This window comes from Melampsora larici-populina (assembly GCF_000204055.1).
Source record: "Melampsora larici-populina 98AG31 unplaced genomic scaffold MELLAscaffold_15, whole genome shotgun sequence".
In the NCBI taxonomy this organism is placed as follows: Eukaryota; Fungi; Basidiomycota; class Pucciniomycetes; order Pucciniales; family Melampsoraceae; genus Melampsora; species Melampsora laricis-populina.
Genome location: NW_006768779.1, coordinates 1,074,555 through 1,098,095, shown reverse-complemented (window position 1 = coordinate 1,098,095; position 23,541 = coordinate 1,074,555). Strand labels below are relative to the sequence as shown.

General features: G+C 39.6%; 3 protein-coding genes across 3 annotated transcripts; 1 reads left to right on the top strand and 2 right to left on the bottom strand.

Annotated features, from left to right (window-relative positions):
• Positions 1-10,106: 10,106 nt before the first annotated feature.
• On the bottom strand, positions 10,107-12,918 carry MELLADRAFT_43190 (uncharacterized protein; the record flags this gene model as incomplete). The annotated part of the gene is made up of 10 exons (XM_007409202.1): positions 10,107-10,627; positions 10,705-10,834; positions 10,918-11,099; positions 11,171-11,362; positions 11,430-11,603; positions 11,676-11,881; positions 11,954-12,026; positions 12,116-12,400; positions 12,479-12,557; positions 12,629-12,918. 10 exons carry the CDS (start codon positions 12,721-12,723, stop codon positions 10,325-10,327), a joined length of 1,719 nt encoding a protein of 572 aa, XP_007409264.1.
• Positions 12,919-13,959: 1,041 nt separating this feature from the next.
• MELLADRAFT_85778 (uncharacterized protein) lies at positions 13,960-15,879 on the top strand (the record flags this gene model as incomplete). The annotated part of the gene is made up of 6 exons (XM_007409297.1): positions 13,960-14,053; positions 14,173-14,408; positions 14,506-14,616; positions 14,693-14,963; positions 15,041-15,692; positions 15,795-15,879. The coding sequence occupies 6 exons, from the start codon at positions 13,960-13,962 to the stop codon at positions 15,877-15,879; spliced, it is 1,449 nt and encodes a 482-aa protein (XP_007409359.1).
• A 1,121-nt stretch (positions 15,880-17,000) lies between these two features.
• MELLADRAFT_62662 (uncharacterized protein) lies at positions 17,001-18,206 on the bottom strand (the record flags this gene model as incomplete). The annotated part of the gene is made up of 2 exons (XM_007409201.1): positions 17,001-17,714; positions 17,811-18,206. The coding sequence occupies 2 exons, from the start codon at positions 18,204-18,206 to the stop codon at positions 17,001-17,003; spliced, it is 1,110 nt and encodes a 369-aa protein (XP_007409263.1).
• Positions 18,207-23,541: the final 5,335 nt, after the last annotated feature.

Below are 23,541 nucleotides of genomic sequence, written 5' to 3'. Positions count from 1 at the left end.
CGAGCCATTCAGATGGGGTAAAGCTGAGGACAATGCTTTCGAGAACATAAAGCGCATCATGACAACCCTGCCGGTCCTGAGAACGCTTGACTACGAGTCGGAAGAACCAATCTGGCTTTTCACGGATGCCAGTGGTCATGGATTGGGAGCAGCGCTATTCCAAGGGAAAGAGTGGGATAAGTCTTCTCCAATTGCATATGAAAGTCGTACTATGACACCTGCTGAGCGAAATTACCCCGTCCACGAACAAGAGCTGTTAGCAGTAGTCAATGCTCTACAAAAATGGAAAATGCTGTTACTCGGACTGAAGATCAACGTGATGTCAGATCACCACTCCCTGACTCACCTCCTAACCCAGCGCAACATCAGCCGACAACAAGCCAGGTGGCTCGAGACGTTATCGCAGTTCGACCTCAACTTCAAATACCTGAAAGGAGATGACAACACGATTGTGGATGCATTGTCGCGCGTGGAAGAGGTAGCAAGCTGTGAGATCCGTAGCAAGCTGAGTAACAACCTTATATCAGAGATTAAAAACGGCTACCCAATTGACACTTTCTGTTCACGGCTATCAACGACGCTACCCCTTCGACAAGGAACCGAAAACAAAGAAGGCCTGATGTTTGTGGACAATCGACTAGTCATACCCGACGTAAGCAATCTACGACATCAAATGATTGAACAAACACACCATGCCCTTGGCCACCTAGGTACTCTAAAGACACTGCTACAACTACGAAACGAATTCTTTTGGCCTGATATGGCAAAAGACGTCAAGCGGTTCATAGCCAGTTGCGACGGATGCCAGCGAACGAAAGGGAGTACATCTCTACCGTCAGGGAGATTACAGTCAACAGAGCTGCCTCGTCAACCGATGGAGGATATCTCGCTGGACTTTGTAGGCCCGTTCCCAAAAGTGCGAGGCTACGATATGCTACTATCAATCACATGTTGGCTAACCGGCTTCATTCGAGCGATCCCTACGTGCCAAACGGACACTGCCGAAAGAACCGCGCAACGAGTCTTCGCCTCTTGGTTAGCAATCTTTGGCTCACCTAGAAGTATGATAGGAGATCGAGACAAACTATGGACCTCCAAGTTTTGGCAAGAGTTACACCGACTATTGAACATCAAGATAAACCTGACAACTGCTTATCACCCCCAGAGCAACAGACGAAGCGAGAAATCTAACAAAACAATCGTACAAATCCTAAGACAACTCGTGGAAACTAAGCATGGGAAATGGTTCGAAAGCTTACCAGTGGTGGAATACGCCATCAATTCGGCAGTTAACGTAGCCACAGGGGTTTCTCCATTCGAGTTCGTGTACGGCAAGAAACCGCGCCTGTTCCCGACAACTCTGGATCCCACATCAACACCCGAAGTCGCTGAGTGGATCACTCGACGCCAATCGGCCTGGGCCGAGTTCCGCGACAAACTCTGGACCAGTCGCATCGACCAAGCAGTCCACTACAACAATTGACGGAAGACGGGCGACCAACTTGTCAAAGGGGACTGGGTGCTAGTGGACAGTAAGGATAGACAACAGGTAGTAGGGGGTCGAGGCAAACCAACAAGCAAGCTACGACCGCGCTACGACGGCCCGTACCAAGTCACAGAGTGTCTGAACAACGGACGGAACTTCAGGTTGAAGCTATCGATCAATGACAACTCCCACCCAGTTTTTCACATCTCCAAGTTGAAGAAATATCGACACGCGGAACAAGAGGCGGATGGGAGGTCAGGAGTGCGAGAGACAGGAATACGAAAGTAAGTTCCACCCACTTAGTATGCACCGCCGGAGCTACTACGCCTTTCCCCCATCTCGAAAATCAAGTAAAAAACAACACCTTGGCCACATATGTGAGCACCGCAACGACCTCTGTGTTTTATTTTCAGCATGAAAATTCGAGACGACAGCGAGACGCAAGCTTACCTTCATGTTCACTTCAAGACGCTTCAAGACTTTCATACTCACATCACAATTCAACCTCACCTCATCATTTCACGATTTCACTTTTCCTTTTTTTTTAATTTTCTTTAGTTTCTTTAATTTTTTTCTCTATCTCTTTCTCTTTCTTGGCAGCGAAAATCAACTTTTAGGGGCGAGTTATGCCACTTTTTTCCTTTTTTCTTTTCCTTTTTACATGGTTACTTATGAATGAAGCGGTTACATCGGTGAAGGATTATATATAGATATATGGGTCAAATTTTTTTAGAAGGGGAGGGATGTAAGGGTTATTACATCATGGCTTTACATAGGTCACACTACATAGTTTAGATGAATCATCTGGCTCCACGTCGGGTTCCCTTTCTCCTCACGAACCCTGACCGGAGCTAGGTACGAGATCCCTTTTCAGTTCTTTCTACTTATCTTTCTCTCTTATTTTGATGTTGTTCTGATTGTTGTTTGCTCCTCACGAACCCTGACCGGAGCTAGCTAGTTTATGGTAATATAACCGAGTTCTAGAATAGCTTTCCGTGGTTGAATACCACCGTGAGAACTGAGTTGAAACCTTAGTGAAGGTTCTCCTACGAGAGTCTTACACATTCCAGAATTTAGAGCGCGTTCACTTAAGCGATTTCTGCTCAGAAATTGCTTTTTGTGAATTACAGAAATTGCATTCTACAGAATGCGTTCGTTTTCTTAATTTGACACATTCTATAAATCGTAGAATGCTCATAGAAATCGATTTTTAAGCCGATTTCTACAATTCGATAATAGCGAATTTTTTTCGATTTCTATTCTTTCTGCCCTCTCGATGACTTTGGACAAGTCCCCGTGTTACCATAGGCCACCATACAAAACCCATCAAACCCCATCAAAACCATCCAGAAGTATACCAAACCATGACCGATGCACTCCATCATTCCCCCTTTGATCACTTCACGCCTTCCTTCAATCGCTTCTCAACAACCACTTCTCACTTCTCAAAAACCACTTCTCACTCCTCAACAATCACTTCTCACTCCTCAGCACTCGCTTATCACTTCTTGCTCCTCAACAATCACCTCAAAAACATCCAACAGTAACTAGAACAACAGTTGCGGTGAAGAAGCTACCGAACAACCATCTCTACATCGCAAATTGATCAGATATCTTCGACATTATCGTTTCAATGTTCTATATGATTAGCTTTCCATCCTCAAATTATCTCTCTTATTCATTAATCAATCTATTGTTTCACAAATGTCTTAACAATACATGAATCTCGGTTGAAACTTTCATTTAATTTACTATCACTTTCAACAATGAAATATCATCTATCAGTATATATATCTGAATCCTATGTGTACAATGGAAAAATATGCCCTGTACTTCCTTTTTTTGTATCTTACTCACAACATTCATCTTGTACTCTCTTTTGTTATTTTATGTTATTTTATGTTGTTGGGATCGTTCAGTGTTTATAGGCTGGTCAGAGTGTAGGTGTTGGTATCATATTTGTCGAATGAATGCAAAGAATCATATACTTGAAAGAGATTGATTTGATCTCGTTTGTGGAAGTTGCTTGAGAGTTACCTAGATCGAGCACTTTTTGATCTTGCTGTGCTTAGGATCTGGCAAGATCAAACGCTTTTCACGAGCTTTTTGATCTCAAAATTTCAAAAAGTGAAATTAAGTCATTTTTTCAAAAAAAGACTTTCGTACATGTACGAAAGTGGTGCCTTAAAAATCAATTTCTACAAAACCGCGCTAAGTGAACGCGCTCTTAAAGTTTGACCAAAATTTGTGAATGTGGCCTTAGGGCACATTCACTTAGAGCCTGTTCACTTAAGTGTGATTTCTTAAAATCACATTCAGGGACAGGGCTTTTCTACATGTAGAAAAGTCTTTTTTTTAAAAAAAGCGTTGAAAATCGTGTTTTGTGAAAAAAGAGAGAAAAGAGAGATTGAAAAGTGTTTGGTTTGTTGACCATTGAAAATCGATTTTCGACTTGGGTCATCTCAAGTCTGGCTCGCAGCGTAGCCAGAAGCGCGCAGCGCGCGTCAGCGCGGCGCCCGGGGCTAACGCTTAACTACCCGGGGCTCCAAAGACCCGGGAGCTACGCCTCGAGTTACTACTCTGGCTCTGGTATTTTGAGCGCTGCGCTGTCCGCTTTTGGATACCCCAAGGCTATCAGTTACACTAACCCCATGCTTCCCTGAATACCAACCCAACCCTTACCACACGAATTCGAAGATCAATCACGATCTGTCCTAACTAACCCTTCCGACACATCCACCATTACCACGATCACAACCCTTTACACCATTTCGATCACAACATCTCTGTCCTAACCGATCCATCCTCCCTTCGACTATTCACATCTACACAACTTCAATTCAAAACTCTCGATCTCACAAAAAGTGGACATTCATCATTTGTGTTGTAGTTGGATGGGTACCAGGCTAGTGTTTCTCTCTAATCAACCATAGCGACCTCACTTACTGATAAACCATGTTTTCAAACGTGGACAGTTGCTGGTCAATTAGTCGGATGGGAGCCAGATCTTACCTCTTTTTGAGTATAAAGGTATGCAGGTCTTTCTTTCAAACTCTCAATCACAGCACCACCAGTATCATCTCTCAGTTCTGATCTGACTTCTGTTCCAATTTTACATATACCCTGTTCATATCACCCTCTGTTTAAATCGATTCTCTAAAATCAAATCCAAAATGTCTCACAAGCAACAAACACTCGATTCCTTCATTCCTTCTGGATACGAGACCGAAGATGCGTCTACTGCCCCTCCTCGTCGCTCTTCTCGAATAATCACCCCAGCAAGACCAGCACCTGGGATGATTGTCCCATCATCTGATTCTCGTTGTGGCCTAGATGGCATGGGAGATTTGTTCACTGTCAGGGATGTCAGAGACTGCCATGTCCACCGACGCCGTGAGCGATCCGCCTCCTTACCAGGAGACCAGGTGGTAATTCACCAGACTGGCCGTGGCCGATCTAAGACGGTCTCTCGTCCATCATCTTCGGTGAGTCTCCTTCCCACTATGCCTACATCTTCCTCTGATTGTAATTCATTAATATTTCACATTGATCTTATAGGTCACTGGAACCTCGAATAATCAAAACAATGTCTCTGAATCCGGTGACGATAATGAGCGTTCTGGAGTGCAGTCCATTGCTCTCAGGGGCAGGAACAGTCAAGCATCACTCTCGGTAAGTCAAACATTCTAGATCGTGTCTCCCAATCAATTGTATTGATTACTTATTGTCTGTATTGATTACTTATGTTTGTCATTGATCACTATAGATTGCTTCTGGTGCTCCTGATGTCAATCTGGCACAAGACTCCGATGAAGGGAACCTTTGTCTCTCCAAAAGGAAAAGGAACCAGACTGTCATTGAGTTTGACAGTCCTTACTTGTTCTTTGGACAAGCGTTTCACGGAGAACAAGATGTAAGTGTATTTTCTAACAATCTTTACCTGCTACTCAGATTATTGTAATAGCTGACATTGAACCGATTTTTTAGCCTCTTGATGAACCAGGATTGTCTTACCCTTGTCTCTGGTGCCACAAGGTGGTCAGGATAAGTGGTAGCTCTCGATCTAACCTCAAGGTACACCGAGATGGTAGCAAGCAAGCCGGTAAGTCGGGTGCCGGCTGCCCACATCGTAACATGGCCATCTCTGCCGGTGCCAAGCTCCCACCAACCGAATCAAATCTACGTACTCAGCGTCTTCAAGAGAATCACCAAAGTTCCTTAGCCACCTTTGTCAACGGTCCACCAACCTTTTCCAACAAGACATTGAATCAGTGCCTCTCGGTGTGGCAAGTCTCACATGCCTTACCATTCATACGAATCGAAGACCCGATTCTTAGGGCAATTTTGTATTGGCTGCGCCCCGATGCGCGTGTCTTTGGCCGGAAATGGTCGGCTGAAGAGGCTAAACGCCTCTATCTCTCACTTCGCGGATTAGTGATTGAAAAAGAGCTCAAAGTAAGTAATCTTGTTTTTTATTTCAACTTCATCTCAATGCGAATTTCTCTCCTTATGAACAGATCTCAATTTGACTTGATGTTTTTCAAATTCATTTGTTTCAGAACCTAGACAGCATATTTTGTCTTATCCAAGATGTTTGGACAGTGAAGGGAAATCTTCACGCCTTCATTGGGGCGTCAGTCTCTTACATCAAGAAAGATTGGAAATATGTTGTTCGGCATTTAAGTATGAAACTTGTCGCATGGCATCATCAAGGCCATTTACTTGCTGAGCCGATGGTAGCCATCTTGAAAAAGAATGGACTATATAAAAAGATGAGTACTTATTTCATTTTATTTTATTTCACAGATTCCTGTTTGAGGAACCTAAGCTCTCAGCCGGATCTTTGAGCTTGGTTCCGTATGCTCTCAAGACACCCGGATGTGTTTCTGAGAGCATGAAACAGGTTTCTTCATTCACAAAACTTAGTTTCTTTGGTTTCATTTACTAACATCAATCCATCCTTTACATGCTCGCCAGTGTTTCTGATTCAGGAAGCAATAATTTTACCATGGGCCGCGAAATCCATTGACAGCTCGAGGAACAGAGTTTCTTCCAAGATCATCAGCTTATGTGGAAACCGAAAACAATGTCAGTTCGATGCTTCTGCCATAAAATGGGATTGATTGTGAAGGCTGGCCTGGACGCACTTGGAATGAAACCAAGACGCATTCGAATCGAAGAAGAAGAAGATGGCTTGGACGGCCTCAGCAGCGCACCCGAGGTCCAGGACTTAGATGTAGATGAGAACAGTGTTGCTAGTGAGGATTTTGACAACAACATAGAAAGCAACCACAGTAGTGATTCAGATCATTCGAGCTCAAATGAGGACCAGGAAGAAGATTGTGAACAAGAAGATGAGCCTCAAACTTATCAGAATCACAAGACCGCTTACCTTCTGGGTGATACATATATGAAATCTTTGACCAAAGATGTAAGTAACTCAATTTCAATCCCTAGAGCTCATTCACTGCGGTTTTCACATACTGACATCTTGATTCTTTTTGTTCCAATCAAGATGGACACAGTTAACAAGAAACTTACTTGGTCTAGTGCTCACCATGCGGATTTCAATTGTCGGTGAGAAAAGGCCAACACTCAACGTAAAACAGATGAATTACCTGCGCTCAAGGCGCTCCTCTCAGGACATGGAATTCGATGGGGCATCCAGGCTGAACGCTGGGAGCAAATGTGGGAGGCGCAAGACGTAAGCCAGGGTTTTATCATTTCAATCAACATCTTTCTTATTGGTTCCCCATCTTTATCTGTGTAATTCTATCAAACTCCCATCAATTTATCAATTTATGTCATTTCCCCTTTCAGCTAATCGATTGAGTCATGAAAGACGATCTAGCTGAGGTACACTCAAAAAAACGACGTCCGCAGAAAGATGGTAAGAAGTACGGGTATTTTGAAGAGCTTGTATTCTCAGTTGAAGATTGGCAAGCAATGTGTGACATGCTTGATATTCTCACTGTAAGTAGTTCAACTTTTAATTTGAATTGGATCCATTCTCTTTTCTGATTACTTGAATCCCACTCTACAGCCCTACAAAATTTTAACTCGAGAGATGGAGGGTGATAAGCCCACAGGGTGTATGGTGTTAGTTAAATATGTACAACTCAAGGCATCAATGGAAGAGCGACTCAAAAAAATGCACGAGAACAATCCACTGTTCCCAATGGTTGATATAATGATAAGTAAAATCACCATGTATCTCAACGAAGCCCTTGATTGCGACACACTCGTTCTAGCCAGCATTTTCCACCCAAGTCTACGAGTCCATTTCTTCGCCCGCGCTTTTGGGGAAGACTCGGCCAGTCATGATTGAGCAATGGAACTTTTAGAATCTGTTTTTACACATGAAAGCAAGGCAACTGACCTTCGGAATCAACCAGTCACCACAGTCTCAAACAAATCACCTGACAAAGGATTTGGAGCGGACTTCTTGAACTTATACAATGCGGTTGCAACATCAAGCAATATCAATGAGCTTGAACAATATATTCAAGGTGTAGATCTGATGTTATCGCCTGATGCAAACAACCCAGAACATGCACTAGACTGGTGGAGAGTGAGTAATTCATCCTTTTTATTTACTCATTTGTTGTATGTCTTACTAATATACAATCTTCTAAAGACTCATGGGTGTAAATACCCGGTTTTATCTATTTTGGCTTGGGATTATCTAGCAACGCCGGCTGCATCTGCTGCTCCCGAACGATGCTTTTCCGTGGCTGGACGAGTCTGCACAGCAGAGCAAGGAGGATTGGTTCCTCGCGTGATAGAAATGTTAGTCAGCAGTCAGATTTGGACCCTTGAAGGAATTCCCTTAACCGGCGACTTTGGCAAAGTAGGGAAGGTACTAGAGTATGGCAAGAAGTCAATTGTAAAAAAAACTAGGGAGAGTAATTTTTAGATTGGTCTCTCTTTTTTTAATCTCTTTTTATTTGATTCTTCTTTATGTTTTTTTTTGTCACAGTCGTTACATCAAACGATGTTGAATTTTTGTTTCTCAACAGTCCTTACCATAAGAATACCATGTTTCAATCTTTTTTGTTTCCTTTACCTTGCTCAAAATTAAATTAAAAAAAAGTTTTTTTTTGCCTGAAACGCTGCAAGGTGTTGCGAAAAAAGACTTTGCTTTTAGTTACTAAGTTGTGTGAGAAAAAAAAAGCCGCTGCGGCTCAAGCTACCTAGCTTGGTCACGGAGATTCCAAGCTGCGCTTCTGAAATAACGTCTAGCAGCGCTGCAAAGCGCTGCGAGCCAGACTTGGTCATCTCAATTGTTCTCAACTTTCTCTGATTCTACATCTCATTCTCAAACTCATTGATTTCGGCTTTGATTTTGAGTTCAAGTTTGGTGGGACTACTTTGACTTTGTCGCTGCTGCCATCTGATTTTGGCATATTAGGGGTTGGGCAAAATTTTGACCAACCGGTTTCCAAAAGCAATTCAATTGCAGTTCAAAGATTTAGGAATGCTTTTGAGATCGCTCAAAAGCAATACCAAAGCCACTCATAACTAACCAACCTTTTGATCCGTCTTTTTGCTTGGCAAAAATACAGACCGGTACAAAGTGCTTCTTCAGAAGTCCAAACCTTCACCTGTTCAAAAGTCTTACAGGGAAAATTGATTTGTGCTGCTGGGCTTGTAAGTACAAGCCATGCAAACACGCCTTTTGCACCTTTCACTGATCCCCAACCCTCCTCTTCAGGCAAAAGGTTGCCTGGGTATTGCCTAAACACTCTTGGCTCTGAGCTCAGATCCGTAACAGATGTGTGAAACCCATAAAACTTGCTCTCCACCATCTTCGACTGCTTTTGCTAGGCTTCTCAGAGGCGCAAAACTGGTTGGTTGAAATATCGCCCAACCCCTATTGAGTGGTTGAGTCAAGTGAGTTGAGTGAGCAAAGATTAGGGAAGATTTGGGAAGAATAGGGAATAATAGGGAAGCCAAGCGAAGATTAGGGAAGGGTAGAGTTGACAATCCGTACGTTAGACAGGGACTTGTCCAAATTTGGACAAATGGTAAGTTAAAGAGGAAATCACATAAATGTGATTTTCAAGGGGAAAAATGCGCTAATAGCAAATTCTTGGAATGTTCCAGAAAATCACTTTTTATAAGCATTTTCTGAATTTTAAAATGCTTGTATTTAAAAAATCAAACACATTCTGAGAAATCACATTTCTTGACATTCAAGAAAGCAATTTCACACAAAAAAGAGCTTAAGTGAACACGCTCTTAAGGGACTTCTGACCAAAAATCACATTCTGTAAATTTTTTAACACAAAAATGAAACATGCACCACCAAATAGACATTTTAAATTTTGCAGAATGTGACTTCTCACCAGAAATCACTTAAGTGAATTTGGCCTTGGTCTTTTGGTAGCATCCAGACTGAGATTATTGTTGAGCACCCTTTGTGAAATGATTTACAGTTTTGTGGAACCTCAGCAGCTGGGGTCAACCTAGTACCAGCATCCAGTTGATAAGGGGAAGATTTGCCCATTATGGAACCTCTTCAAAGGATCTTTTGAGGGTCAAAAAAGTCCTTTGTGTGTGCACCTTGATGGGCTACAAGGATACAGACACTCTGTGTATGATTGAAATCACAAGCTGTGAAAAACAGAAGAATTGGTTGTAACTTGTCAACTATCAATTCAAAGGTGCTTGGATCACAAAGTTGTGACTTGAGATAAAAAGATACCATACATTTAAAACAAAAAAAGAGTTTGAGAGATACAATCTAATGCTACCACAATACAATCACAACACATAAGAGCTTTTAAACAAAATTTCCTTACCTTGACACATTGATCATCCTTTCACATGATCTTCTTAAACCTTAGGACCAGCAGCCTTCACCTCTGCTGAAACCTCCTTCTCATACTTCTTAAAGGCATCTCTAAACAATCCAGCAAGCTTCTTGCGATCATTCTCAAAAGCGCTAGTGTTCTTCCAGGCTTTCATAGGATTCAAAACCGTATCTGGTACGTCTGGTAAGGTTTTAGGAATCGCCAAATTGAAAACATCAAAGTTTTCATATTCAGCTTTAGCTAGTGATCCATCGTGTATCGCATCTATCAATTTGCGAGTGTACTTCAATGAACATCTGGCGCCAGTTCCGAATTTGCCGCCCACCTATCAATGCAACACATTTCACTGTTAGTGAGAAGTCAAGAGAATAGGTTGAAATGAATAGTAAGAAAAATTCTGACCCAGCCGGTATTGATCAACCAACAATTGGCTTGGACCTTGTCCATTCTTTCGGCCAGCATGGTCGCATACTTGGAAGGGTGTAGGACGATGAAGGGTTGTCCGAAACAAGTGGAAAACGTGGGAGTAGGCCTAAAAAGTGAATACCCAAAAGTCGTAAATTAAAATCATGCTAGATTTCACAAGCAAAATGATCAAGTAATCAGTCAATTCACTCAGTGACGCCGTCCTCTGTACCAGGGGTTTTTGAGGTGTAGCCCATCAAGAACCAATATTGAGCTTGTTCTCGAGTAAGTTTTGATACCGGTGGTAGGATACCGTAAGCGTCACAGGTCAGATACACCACGTTCGACGGTTGAGAAGTCGATAAGCAAGGAATCTTTGCATTTGGAATGAACTGAAGAGCATTCACACGTATTGTCGGTTTCTCCCATCTGAACAGGAACATTTCAAAACCGGATCTCCTACCTCTATAGGGTAAGCACAACGAGTGTTCTCGGTTATGCTAGCATCATCATAACACGGTTCTCGCGAATCACCATCGTAGACTACATTCTCAAGGATTGCCCCGAATCGAATAGCTCGATAAATATCAGGTTCTTTGGCGGCACTCAAGCCAATACATTTAGCATAACATCCTCCTTCAATATTGAACACGCCCTGCGAGAATAAGTGGATTCATTAGCAAGTCAGGATCAATCATTTCAAAGGATCTCTATCAGCCTACGTTATCAGACCAGACATGTTCGTCATCACCGATTAACATACGAGCTGGATCAGCCGATAAAGTAGTCTTTCCAGTACCCGAAAGTCCAAAGAAGAGTGATACATCCCCATCAGGCCCTTCATTCGCCGATGAATGCAATGACAATTGGCCAAACTTGACCGGTTGGAGATAGTGCTTGACAAAGACGACATATCTCAGTACTCTTATGTGAAGATGTTTTTAAAGGCAAAGGGTATAGAAGATTACCATGACGGAAAAGATACCCTTCTTCATCTCACCGGCATATTCGGTACCAAGAATGACCATTTCACGACGTTTGAAGTTGATTTCAACCGAAGTGGCAGATGTCATACCACTAGTAAATCGATTGGCTGGAAATTGACCAGCATTATAAATGGTAAAATCAGGCTCTCCAAAATCTTCCAAATCCTTTTCAGTAGGTCTGATGAGCACTAAGAAAGAGATCCAAACGAGACTTAAGCTTTAGTGACTTTTTTGCACGCGAGTGAAGAAAATCTACTTACTGTTGGTCATGAAAAGTGCATGATAGGCACGAGCACAGATCACTCGAACTTTGATCCGATATTTTGGATCCCACTTGAGGATCAAGAATCAAGGCAAAGATTTAGGTGATCGAAAGAGATTAGCCAACTGGAAAGTGGGGGATCAAACGGAAAGATACATACACCAGCAAATCCATCAAAAACATAAACATTATCACGAGTGTTGAGATAATCAATAGCCCGTTCTCGATTGATTTCAAAAGTATGTTCATCCATCTTAATATTAACACTACCCCACCAAACGTGATCTTTCGAAGTTTCTTCATAAACGATCCGTTTATCTTTTGGAGATCTACCGGTTTTCTTTCCCGAGAAATTGATCAAAGCACCTGAAGCTGAGATAATCGCTCCTTCGTTTCTGATAGCTTCTTCATATAATTGTGCAATGGGTGCGTTTCGTTTGATATGCTAAAACGAAACATCAAACCAAACCTCATTAGTTTTTTTGGTCATCAGAACCGTGAAGAAGATGAAACCCATGCTCACAATCTTATCCATATCAAATCCAGCCTCTGAGAACATTTTAAGATCTTTTCCCACTAGATGATAATGAGGTTGACCAGCACTTTGAATGAAGAACAATGATATCAGTCAAATGAAATCATGAACCTCTTCACCAAAAGAGAACAACTAAACTGAGAGACATGACTACCCGGTTCCTCAAAGAGATGCATGGGAGTACCAGTACGGGTGAGAGGAGAGTTAGTATGAGAATGAAGTAAGTGAGCCATCTTGGATCGATTGAAGTTGAATTTAGAATTGATAAAAAGATGAGAAAGGGATGAAAAGTAAGAAGAAGGATGAAAGGTTTTCAGTGTTTTATATAAAAATAGTAAAAGAACAAGATTGGTTTTTAAGATGGTTGAAGTGAGTTTGGTCAAAAAAGACTGATGGATTGGTGATGTGTACTTGGTAAGCAGTGGTACGAGACGAGTCAAGAGGAGTTGAGCATTATAGATTTGATCACTTTATAAATTCAATTTGATGACGTCATTCCTTTTAATTCTCTTCACTCACTCATCCTCGCTCTCTTTACTTCTCTTTACCTTACTTCAACTGTTTTTAAGTTTATCGATTTTATTCATCAAATTCGATCACGTCTGATCTAACATTATATATATCATACCACACCTATATTATCGAAGGTGCAATAACCCTACCTTTTTTTCACGTCATTTCAACTACCAATATCCATTTTCCAAGCTCTCGATCGCGTGAGTTGTTAAGCTATGTTGAAATCGGACTGAAATCGGATATCTCTCTGAGACCTTCTATACAACATATATTTCTATTATGTAGAAAAACTTATCGGAGTCAAACTGATGGTGAACAGGATGAGGCAATGATATTTTACCAACAAAGGAGGTTATGTATCAGGGGTCTTGACTCTTGTGTGTTCATCGCGCATTTACCTCATCATGAAGTGTTGATCTGATTCTCAATTATGTACGCCCATATCACTTTGAAACACTTTGAATTGATTGGTTGTTTGATCACATTCACGTCTTCATCCACTTGAGATGTTAACTCGAATGCAAACATAAACTCTTTTCATTTTCTTGGCAATAAGATACACTTTACCTATTCACAAAAAGGAGTTAGGATTTTGTTGTTTACTTTTCTATCATTTGCTTCTTGTCCTCAAAGAGAATGTGATTGATTACCCAAACCAATTGTAAGCATGTTTTGAAAAGATAAGAGATGAGGCGGTGTTATTTCACGTGCTGAGGTTTATTGATAGAAGCATAAACTGAAGGTGATTTGATGATTTGATTTGATTTGATGAATGAACTTCAGAAATGCAGTTTATAAACTCAAGAAACGATGTTTTCAAAACCAAGTTTTTATAATCACAATTCTGTTATTTGAAATCACCCTGTCGAGAGAAGTGACCAATTACATATTGATTTCAACGTCCAAAGTCAAGCAAGTTCAAGATATTCATCAACTTCAACAAGAAAACCAAAATGAAATCAAAACCTTCATCAAATCCAACCACTCCAAATCCCAACAACCCATCAACCACAAGCTCAACTCATTTAACAATAGTCATCAAACTAGGTAAGTCAAACCGAACTTATCTCATCAAAAAAAAACCGATACGATCACTCAAAGAAAAAACAATCAAAAATCTTATATAGAACCCAATTAATTCTTCAAAACAAAAAAAAATTAAATAGGTACATCATCAATCTTATCAGAAACCAACTTAAAATTAAGATTAGGATTATTATCAAACTTAGTAGAAGTTTGTAATACATTAAGATGTTTGGGTCATAAGATCATACTGGTTTCTTCTGGTGCTATTGGTATGGGAATGAGAAGAATGAAATCTTTAAATCATCTTGAATCAAATCCAAATCAAAAAGAAAAAGAAAAATGGTCAAAAAAACCTAAAGCTTTAAATGAAAAACAAGTTAAGATTTTATATTTGATTTTTCTTTTTTATCCTGTGATGAGGGTATTCTAATTTACAGATGGGTTGGTTCTTTTTTTTGGGTGGTTGGTTTTAGGCTTTAGCTGCTATTGGTCAAGGTCATTTGATTGGACTTTGGGATAGTCTATTCAGTAAACTAAATCAACCGATTGCACAAATTTTATTAACCAGAAGTGATTTAGCAGATGTACGTCAAACAACAACAACATCACACTCCACAGACAAAAAAAACTAACCTATCACACTTGATCATGGGTTTTTAGAGATCAAGATATTTGAATGCGACTTCAACAATCACGACTTTACTAAACAATGGAGTGATACCGATCATCAACGAAAACGATACACTTTCGATCACTGAAATCAAATTTGGTGATAACGATACTCTTTCAGCTGTGACAGCTGGAATGTGTAAAGCCGATTATTTGTTTTTAATGACTGATGTAGATTGTTTGTTTACTGAAAATCCAAGAAACAATCCTCAGGCTCAAATCGTTAGAGTCGTACATGATATTGAAGGTGTAAGACAATTAGGTGAGTCAACAAATTCCAAATCATTCATCAATCAACTGATTTCGAATTGGAGGACTTTTTTTCTTTGTGGGGGTTAGTTTCAACTACTACACTTGGTTCTTCTTTAGGAACAGGTGGAATGGAAACCAAATTGATTGCAGCCGAATTAGCCACTCTAGCCGGAGTGTCTACGATCATCTGTAATTCGTTAAAACCAGAAATGATACCCCAGATCATTTCGAATTTACAATCTAATCAATCAAGTTGGTTTGATTCGGATGGGATCCCACTTCAATCACCTGCCATCTTAACTTCTCCCAACGAACTTACCAAACCATACTCGAATGATGAACCGATCTATACTGTCTTCTTACCGGTCAGAAGTCCTTTAACTGATCGAAAGTTTTGGGTAGCTTATGGATTAGCACCTAAAGGATCAGTGGTCATAGACGAAGGAGCCTTTAAAGCTCTTAGTCGTCAATCCAATGGTGGAAGACTCTTACCGGTCGGATTACATCAAGTCTTGGGAAACTTTTCGGTCGGTCAAGCTGTGAAGATCTTGATTCCTAGAGAGTTTACAAACCATTTGAAATCGAACGAGAAAGAGATCGTTAAGGATCCTTTGCAATCTGATCGGCTTAAGGAATTCGTGGGCAAGGAAGAACAACTTGGGGTGGATTTTTTGGAAGTTGGAAGAGGTTTGGCTAATTATAATTCGATTGAAATGCATAAAGTTAAAGGTTTACATAGGTATGTGATGCTTTGATTCTTCTTTTGCCTCATTGATCGTCTGGTTTCTTGATACTTGGTTTTTTTGGTTTGCTGATCTTCTGATGGTTTGGGTTTCTTTAGTAATGAGATTGAAAATGTTTTAGATCATATTGATTCTGAACATGTGATTGAGTCAATCGTGATGATGAAACTTTATAAACCATGAAATCATCAAATTCAATCCAAACATCTTTCAAAACAAAACAAAAAACTCATAATGAAGAAAGCTTTAATGAATTTGTATGAAAGGGGTCAAGTAGAATGATTTGGTTTGGTTTTTGAATGGTAAATCAGAGTGAATGATGTTGTTCTTTGTACTATAGATCAGATTGATAAGCTGATCAAATCGAATTGTGTTATGAATGGTAAACTAGAATGTGAAGGTTTGAGATTAGGTCTCATTGGTATTGGTAAACTGAATGAGATGTTGGTTTGATTGAGTTTCTGTTCAGCTTTTTAATTTGATTCAACCAAGATAGCATTCAAGTCAAGAAGATAACATTTGAGCTCACCCTATCCGTCTGCTCAAATTCAACGAACTGAGATTCAAGTTTGAGCTCTGATCTGTGAAGCACTCATCATCAAATATAACATCTCAGTTTCAATTCGTGTCAATCAAATAGTAATCCAATGTATTCTTGAAGAAAACTTGCGCCTCACCTCATCACATATGTGTAAATCGGGTTAGAATGATTTGATGATGAACAAACTCAGTTCAAACGTTTGATTTCTGATCACAGTAAAACCTGATCATGACCTTTAAAATTCTTCATCTTTCCCAACAAGCAATTCTTGAAAACCTTTTTCATGAACAAACTATAAATATTTGTACAAGAAGTAAATCAGTCTTCTTATGATTCATCCATTTGACTCGTTTAATTATTTGAGTTTTTTAGGTTTTTTATTTTTCTTCAAAAGAAACACACTATCCATTACATATACACAACCAAAAGAAAACCATGAGGGATAATAAGATGACAAAAAAAAGTAACTAAAATGTGTTAGAATCAAACAAAAAAGTATTAAAAAGATGAGAGTTCATACAAAAAGTCATATAGAGGAATTAAAAGGAAAAGGAAAATCTAAGAACAAAGAAGGAAAAACACTGAATTAAAACTTTAAGAGATGATGAAAAAAATGAATTTCAAAAGAGTCAATTGAAATGAATGTAAAACAAAGAACCTAAGGATATGTATGTATTTATGTATGTGTATGTTGGATAAACTTCAAGAAAACCAATGGATTAATTGAATTGGTTCGTTTACAAGATCTGTTATGGATTCAAGTTTAAGAAGTCGATAAATCTAAAACCAAGAACCAAGCGTCTATATCTTTAACCATGATCTTCGAATTTGAATCATCATCTAACCCATCATCAGAAGTGCAAGTGGAAGTAGAAGCCGAAACTGAAGCGGGTGAAGAAGTGGAAGTAGAAGAAGTACAAGTAGAAGAAGAAGTAGTAGATCTAGAATGATTCAAAGGTTTTAAAGCTTGATTAGAATAATATGATTCTTTAAAGATCATCTTCTTGAAGCCTAATCTCAAGTAAAACTTCAGGGCGATCGAATTAGTGGCTTGGACATGTAAAGAGACTCGGTTTGATTGACAAGTCGATTGACGTGTTTTGATGATCAATTCTTTGATTAACATTTGACCTAATCCATGTCTACGATACTGATGATCAACACATAAAGTTAAAATCCGAATCTCCTTCGTCTCTGGTTTAAAAGTCGATGTAATAGATCCAATGATATCTAATGAAATCGGTTTTTTACCTGACAAAGGTGATGTCACATGATGTAAAAGATGATGATGATGATGGTTTGTATGAAGTAAATCAGGTTTGATGATCTGATTCGAATTCGATTCTTGTACTTTTAAATCAAAATAACCTGCTGGTAAACTTGATGGTAAAGTAGCTACTAATGCAATATCATTTTCTTGTTTCATTAATAAATTACAAAAAAATGAAGTAGGATAAGTGATGGGTAAAGTTGAATGCTATTGGACAACAAGAAAATCAAGATTTCAGTTTAATCGTTAATTTTTTTTGGTTCAATTTGAGATTTTAAAGAAAACAATCAAATGACGACTTACATGTAATTCTTTGACTTTTTCTAAATCGGCCACTTTTAAATTCCTAATCTCAAATGGTTCATGATCATCTTGAACCGATCTCGAATTCAAAAGTAAATTAGAAGATTTCAATTTGAAAGAAGAATCAAAACTATGATTGATTAGATTCGAATTCGTATGATTTGATAAGATATGAGTATGAACCGTTTTCTTCAATTTAGGTCTGGTTTCTAAAATCATAGGTTTTAGGATCGAATTTGAAGTAGGATGATGGTTATGAGTATGTAGTGCTGGTCGTTTGTTTGATTTGAATTTGATTTGATTTGAATGATCACATGAACTTGAAGGGTTGATGGTCGATGGTTTGAATGGTTTTGGATCAGTGACCGGTAAGAGTGATAACCAAGGTCCGTTCATTTGGGAAAGAATGTTTGCTATTCGATTCGATTTGATGTTTTGTTACGATATGTTTGGTTGATTTGAGTGTTTTCCGATAAGTTGATGCTATATATGTATGTAGTTGAGATTCAATCGAGAGTGGAATTGCAATTTGAAAATAACAATTTGCTTTTTGGGTTGGAAGTTGGAACTTGGTTTGCTGTGAAGATTCACTCAGTCACCACTTGTAACCATACAACTTACATACACACCAACCAACCAATCAGACCCTTTCCTTTTTGGTGTCACTTTAAATTCAAATTCACTTCGCTTCCATCACAATTTCAACCCTTTATTAGGAGTCAACAATTTCAAATAGCCAACAAGCCGAGTCAAAGTGTCATAGACGAGTGCGGTTAGGGTTAGAATTATTATTAGTTTGTTTCAAGATTCTTCTGTATGGCTAGACGTTGTTCTGGTTACCTTTTTCTTTCTTCTGTTCCTTATTTCTCTCGTATCTGATTATGTTATCTTAAATTCTGTTTGTTCCTGAAGCTTATATGAGCTTTAGTTTGTTCCTGATTGTTGTCGATTTTTCCTTTATATACTCTCTTATCTTTTCTGTTGTAGAGCTTTTTCTTTATCGAAATATTTATTATCATTTCCCTTTTTCTAGAAAGACATTATTATTAAAGACCAGACCAGAACAGGTTCAAGTGTTCAAGACCAGACCAGTATCTAGGATACAAGGTTCCCCATCACAATTTATATTTCGATCTTCAAAATAAATTTTTTTTCCTTATAATTTCTTTAAAGTTTATGATTAGAATAGATTTTACTCAAGCTTATCAATTTTTATATTTCCATCCTATTTCGATATCACCTGAAGAACTATTAGAAACTCTCAAGGAATTACCGTATTTTGAATTTCCTGAAGAAGATCCTTTTAATAGTAGAAATCAAGTAATTATTGAAGAAAGTCGGAATCATTACTTTTTGATTGAGTATATTGAAGCTTTTCATTTTTTTCGAAATCGTGAGGAAGAATTCTCTCCAGATACTTCGATACATTCTGAATTTTTTTGAACACGTTTGAAGATGGACCCTTGGAATCCAAGAACTGGTGCTTCGGATATATCTTCGTTATTTGACATGCAAAGCGTTCGACCTGATCCAAGTCCTCCGGATCCAAGCCCCGAAGTTCAAGCGTTACAAGACCAAGTTCATCAACTTCAACTTCAATTATCGAATGCACAAATGCAGGCGTTGAGAGATCAAAACGAGCGAATTAATCAAAATGTGCCACAACAACCTTCGGTAGAAGATTTAGCTTATGGCATTAACGGTATAAATCTGCAACGGGATTTACCACCACATCAATCAGCTCGACCTCCGCCTAACATTCATGTTACACATGATAATTCTTCTTTTCCTCGTCCTCAATTTAATGTTCCTCCGTTTAATTTCAATCATCCTCAATTTCAAACTTTTAATCAACAATTTCCTCAACAAGCTCCCTTTGCGCAGGAAAATTCTTTTCATCAATTTAATCAGTTTCCTCCAAATAATTCTCACTTTGTTCATCAACAACCTCCTCCGGTTTTTCAAACACAGCCTCAATATGAACCTAGACAACATACTCCAGGTCCTCAGTATGCTAATCACCCTCCACATCCTTCTCAAAGACCTCCTTTTCAACCTCCTAGTGCTTTCTCAAACGTGAATTCGACTGTGCAAGCTCCGCGTTTCAGAAACAACATACGTTTTAGTGGAACGGCTTTGCATTTGAAATCTTTTTTTCAAGATTTTTATCAAGAAATTCGAGATAATGAGTCATTTTTTGCAACTAAAGATGACAAGTATAAGATTAATTGGATTTCGACTCTTTTTGAACCACGTTCGACAGCAAGTTTCTGGTTTAATTCTTTATTAGAGCAGAATGCGGCAGGTTCTGGTAGTTTTGATGGATTTGATGATCTGAAGGCTTTAGAGTATAAGTTGTTACCTTTGCAATCTTTTCCTTTGTTTTTACAAGAATTAAGGAAGACGTTTGCTGACAAGAATGAAGACAGAACGAATCGGAAGAATCTCGACAATTGTAGGCAAGGTGCAAACACTATTGTAGATTATAATTCAAGATTCAGATCGTTAGTTATTCATGTCAGTATTTCGCCGGAAGATGCAATCTTGAAGTATGTTAAAGGTCTCGATCCCGACATTTACGCTGAAGCTGTTCGTTTACAAGGCTGGATTGGTAGTAAGAGTTTGCAAGAGAAGATGTTATTGGCGGTTCAAGCTTCTGAGATCGTTCAGGAGTTGTCAGAACTACCACCTAGTCATTCGTCTTATATCAAGAAGGTTCATAATCCGGATGCGCAACATATTCACCAGTTTCGTCCTACTCAAGTTCAAGTGCATCGTCCGGATCAAGCTGTTCCCATGGAAATTGATTCAATTAATTTAAATTCATCTAAGAAGAAACCATCAGTCTTTTATCAAATTATGGATGCTTGTCGAGAACGTAAGATTTGTGCTAAATGTTTGAAAACTTATGATCTCCAAGGAACTCACGCAAAAGGAATTTGCCCAAATCAAAACAAGACGCTTCAAGAGAAATTACAGTTCCTCAACATCAAACCAGTATCGCAAGTCAGAATCAATCAAGTTGAAGAATCCGTTATCAATCAAAATGAGGAGTTCAATGTCAATTCAGTCGCCTTTGTTCACTCATCCGAGGAAGATTTTCTGCAAGTCAATGATTTTATGGCTGATTATTTTTCGGCTATGAATGAAATGATCTATCCCGAAGAAGTTCAACAATCAGAGGTGAATTTTGATATCAGTTCGATCAGAATTGATACTTGCCAGGCTGCTAATGGAAAATTCATTGTACCCTTTACCCTGTCGAATGAAGGATCCCCAGTTGTTGTAATGGCTTTGATTGACACAGGTGCGATGGCTGATTTGATAAGTCAAGATTTGGTGAACAAACACAAAATTTCGACTTCTTCAAGATCACCTATGCGTTGTTTTGGATTTGATGGATCAGCCGGGTCAAGTGGTGTAATTGATAAAGAATGGATTGGTACTCTTACGGCAACTTCAAGTTCATTATCGCCAGTTTCTTTGTTGGCGAGATTAGGAGTTACGATGATTCAGGGTCAAGATGTTATTTTAGGCTTGCCTTGGATGAAGAGTGTGGGAGCTTCGGCGGTGTGTCATAAAGATGGTGTTTATCTTGCTATAGAGGGTGTGGTAGTTGCAATGATGACCGATTCTTTGTTATCTGTAGATTCTTGTAAGTCAGAATCTATCGCAACTATTTCTCTCCTTGATTCTTCCACCACAGCTACAGACATCTTTCCTATGAATATCGCAACTATCTCAAATCCTACGTCTAATAACTTCGTCGACACCAACACTTCGATTCTTCCTCCCATTTCTCTTGACAAGTCCCTTCCTGTTAAACTTCCAAAAACTTGTTTGAAATACTCACATGTCTTTTTTCCGCAGGAATTTGTACTTCCTCCCCACAGATCGTTTGATTGCGCAATTGATTTAAAACCCGATTGTGATCCTCCATTTGGCGGACTCTACAATTTGGCTCAATCTGAGCAGCTTGAGTTGAGAGCTTACCTGGATGAGATGTTGAGTAAGGGTTTTATTCGACCTTCTTCTTCATCGGCTGCTGCGCCTATATTCTTTGTGAAGGTACCTGGTAAGAAAAACAGACCGTGTGTTGATTACCGAGGTCTAAACAAGATCACTAAGCGTGACAGCTATCCCATTCCAGTAATGTCTTGGCTTTTGAATCAGTTGAAGGGTTGTAAGGTATTTTCAAAGATTGATTTGAAATCGGCTTTTAATCTGATCCGGATTAAAAAAGGTGACGAGTGGAAAACCGCCTTTCGTACTCCTTGGGGTCTTTTTGAATTTACTGTGATGCCTTTCGGATTAGCTAATGCACCTGCAACATTTCAGCGTTTTATCCAGTGGGTTTTACGAGAATATCTGGATGTCTCATGTTTTGTTTTTATAGATGATATCTTGATTTTTTCGAAGACAGAAGAGGAGCATGCATTGCATATTGAACAAATATTAGCTAAGTTATCAGAGCACCATTTAACTGCTTCCCCTGCTAAGTGCGAATTTTTTGTGACGGAAGTGGTGTTTTTAGGTTTTGTCATCTCGACTCAGGGTTTGAGGATGGATCCAAAGAAGTTGAACACTTTGGCTGAATGGCCTTACCCTCGAGATCTTGCTGATTTGCGGCGATTTTTGGGCTTTTCAAATTTTTATCGGCGTTTTATACCGGCTTTTTCGCAGATAGTAGCGCCACTTACTGATCTTACGGTAGCAACGGCTGATGTTAAGAACGGTCTACGGAACATCTCGGTCAAAGACACTTTTGATTTGCTGAGACGTCTTTTTGCTGAGTCACCCTTTTTGTTACATTTTGACTTCAGTAAGAAACGTGTTTTGCAAGTTGATTCTTCTGGGTTTGCTTCTTCTGGAATTTTGTCACAGTACTCGGAATCGGGTCAATTGAAACCGGTGGCTTATTATTCTAAGAAATTGACTCCATCCGAACGCAACTGGCAGGTACATGACCAGGAGCTAGGGGCAATTATTGCCTGTTTTCAAGAATGGCGAGCTTGGCTGTTGGGTTCTACTGAGCCAGTTGCGGTTCTATCGGATCATGCAAATCTCCGGTATTTCATGACGGCGCAAGATCTTACTCCGCGGCAGGCAAGATGGGCTACTTTTCTTGGGCAGTTCGATTTTGAAATTTTGCATACACCTGGTCGTTTGAATCCCGCTGATCCCGCGTCTCGCCGTTCTGATCTGACAGACGGAAAAACTTCTTCAACTAAAGTGGTTCTTTTAGGGGTACGGGAATTGGAGACTGTTAGGATCCAGGCTGTTTCTTTACGGAAGGATCAGATTTTCGGACGGTTGGATCCTTCGCATTTCTTACCGGCATCAGTGGATATGCAACTTTGGTTCCAAGGGTTGTATGCTACGGATTCGCTGATTCAAGGACTTCGACCACGTCCACTCACTTACCAGAATGGTCTGTGGTGGTGGCGTGATCGGATTTATGTACCATTGGAGGCTAGACGTATGGTTATGCAGCAAATGCATGAGTCGCCATCGGCTGGTCACTGGGGGAGTATGAAGACCTTGGATCTCTTGACTAGAACTTTTAGTTGGCCGCATGTTCGCGATGATTTACTGATCTTTTTGCGGCATTGTGTCAGTTGTCAAAAAGTTAAAGTCGATCGTCGGCCACCTCAAGGCGAATTGGTGCCTTTACCTGTACCGGAACGACCTTGGTCGACAATAGGGGTAGATTTTATTGTAAAGTTACCTT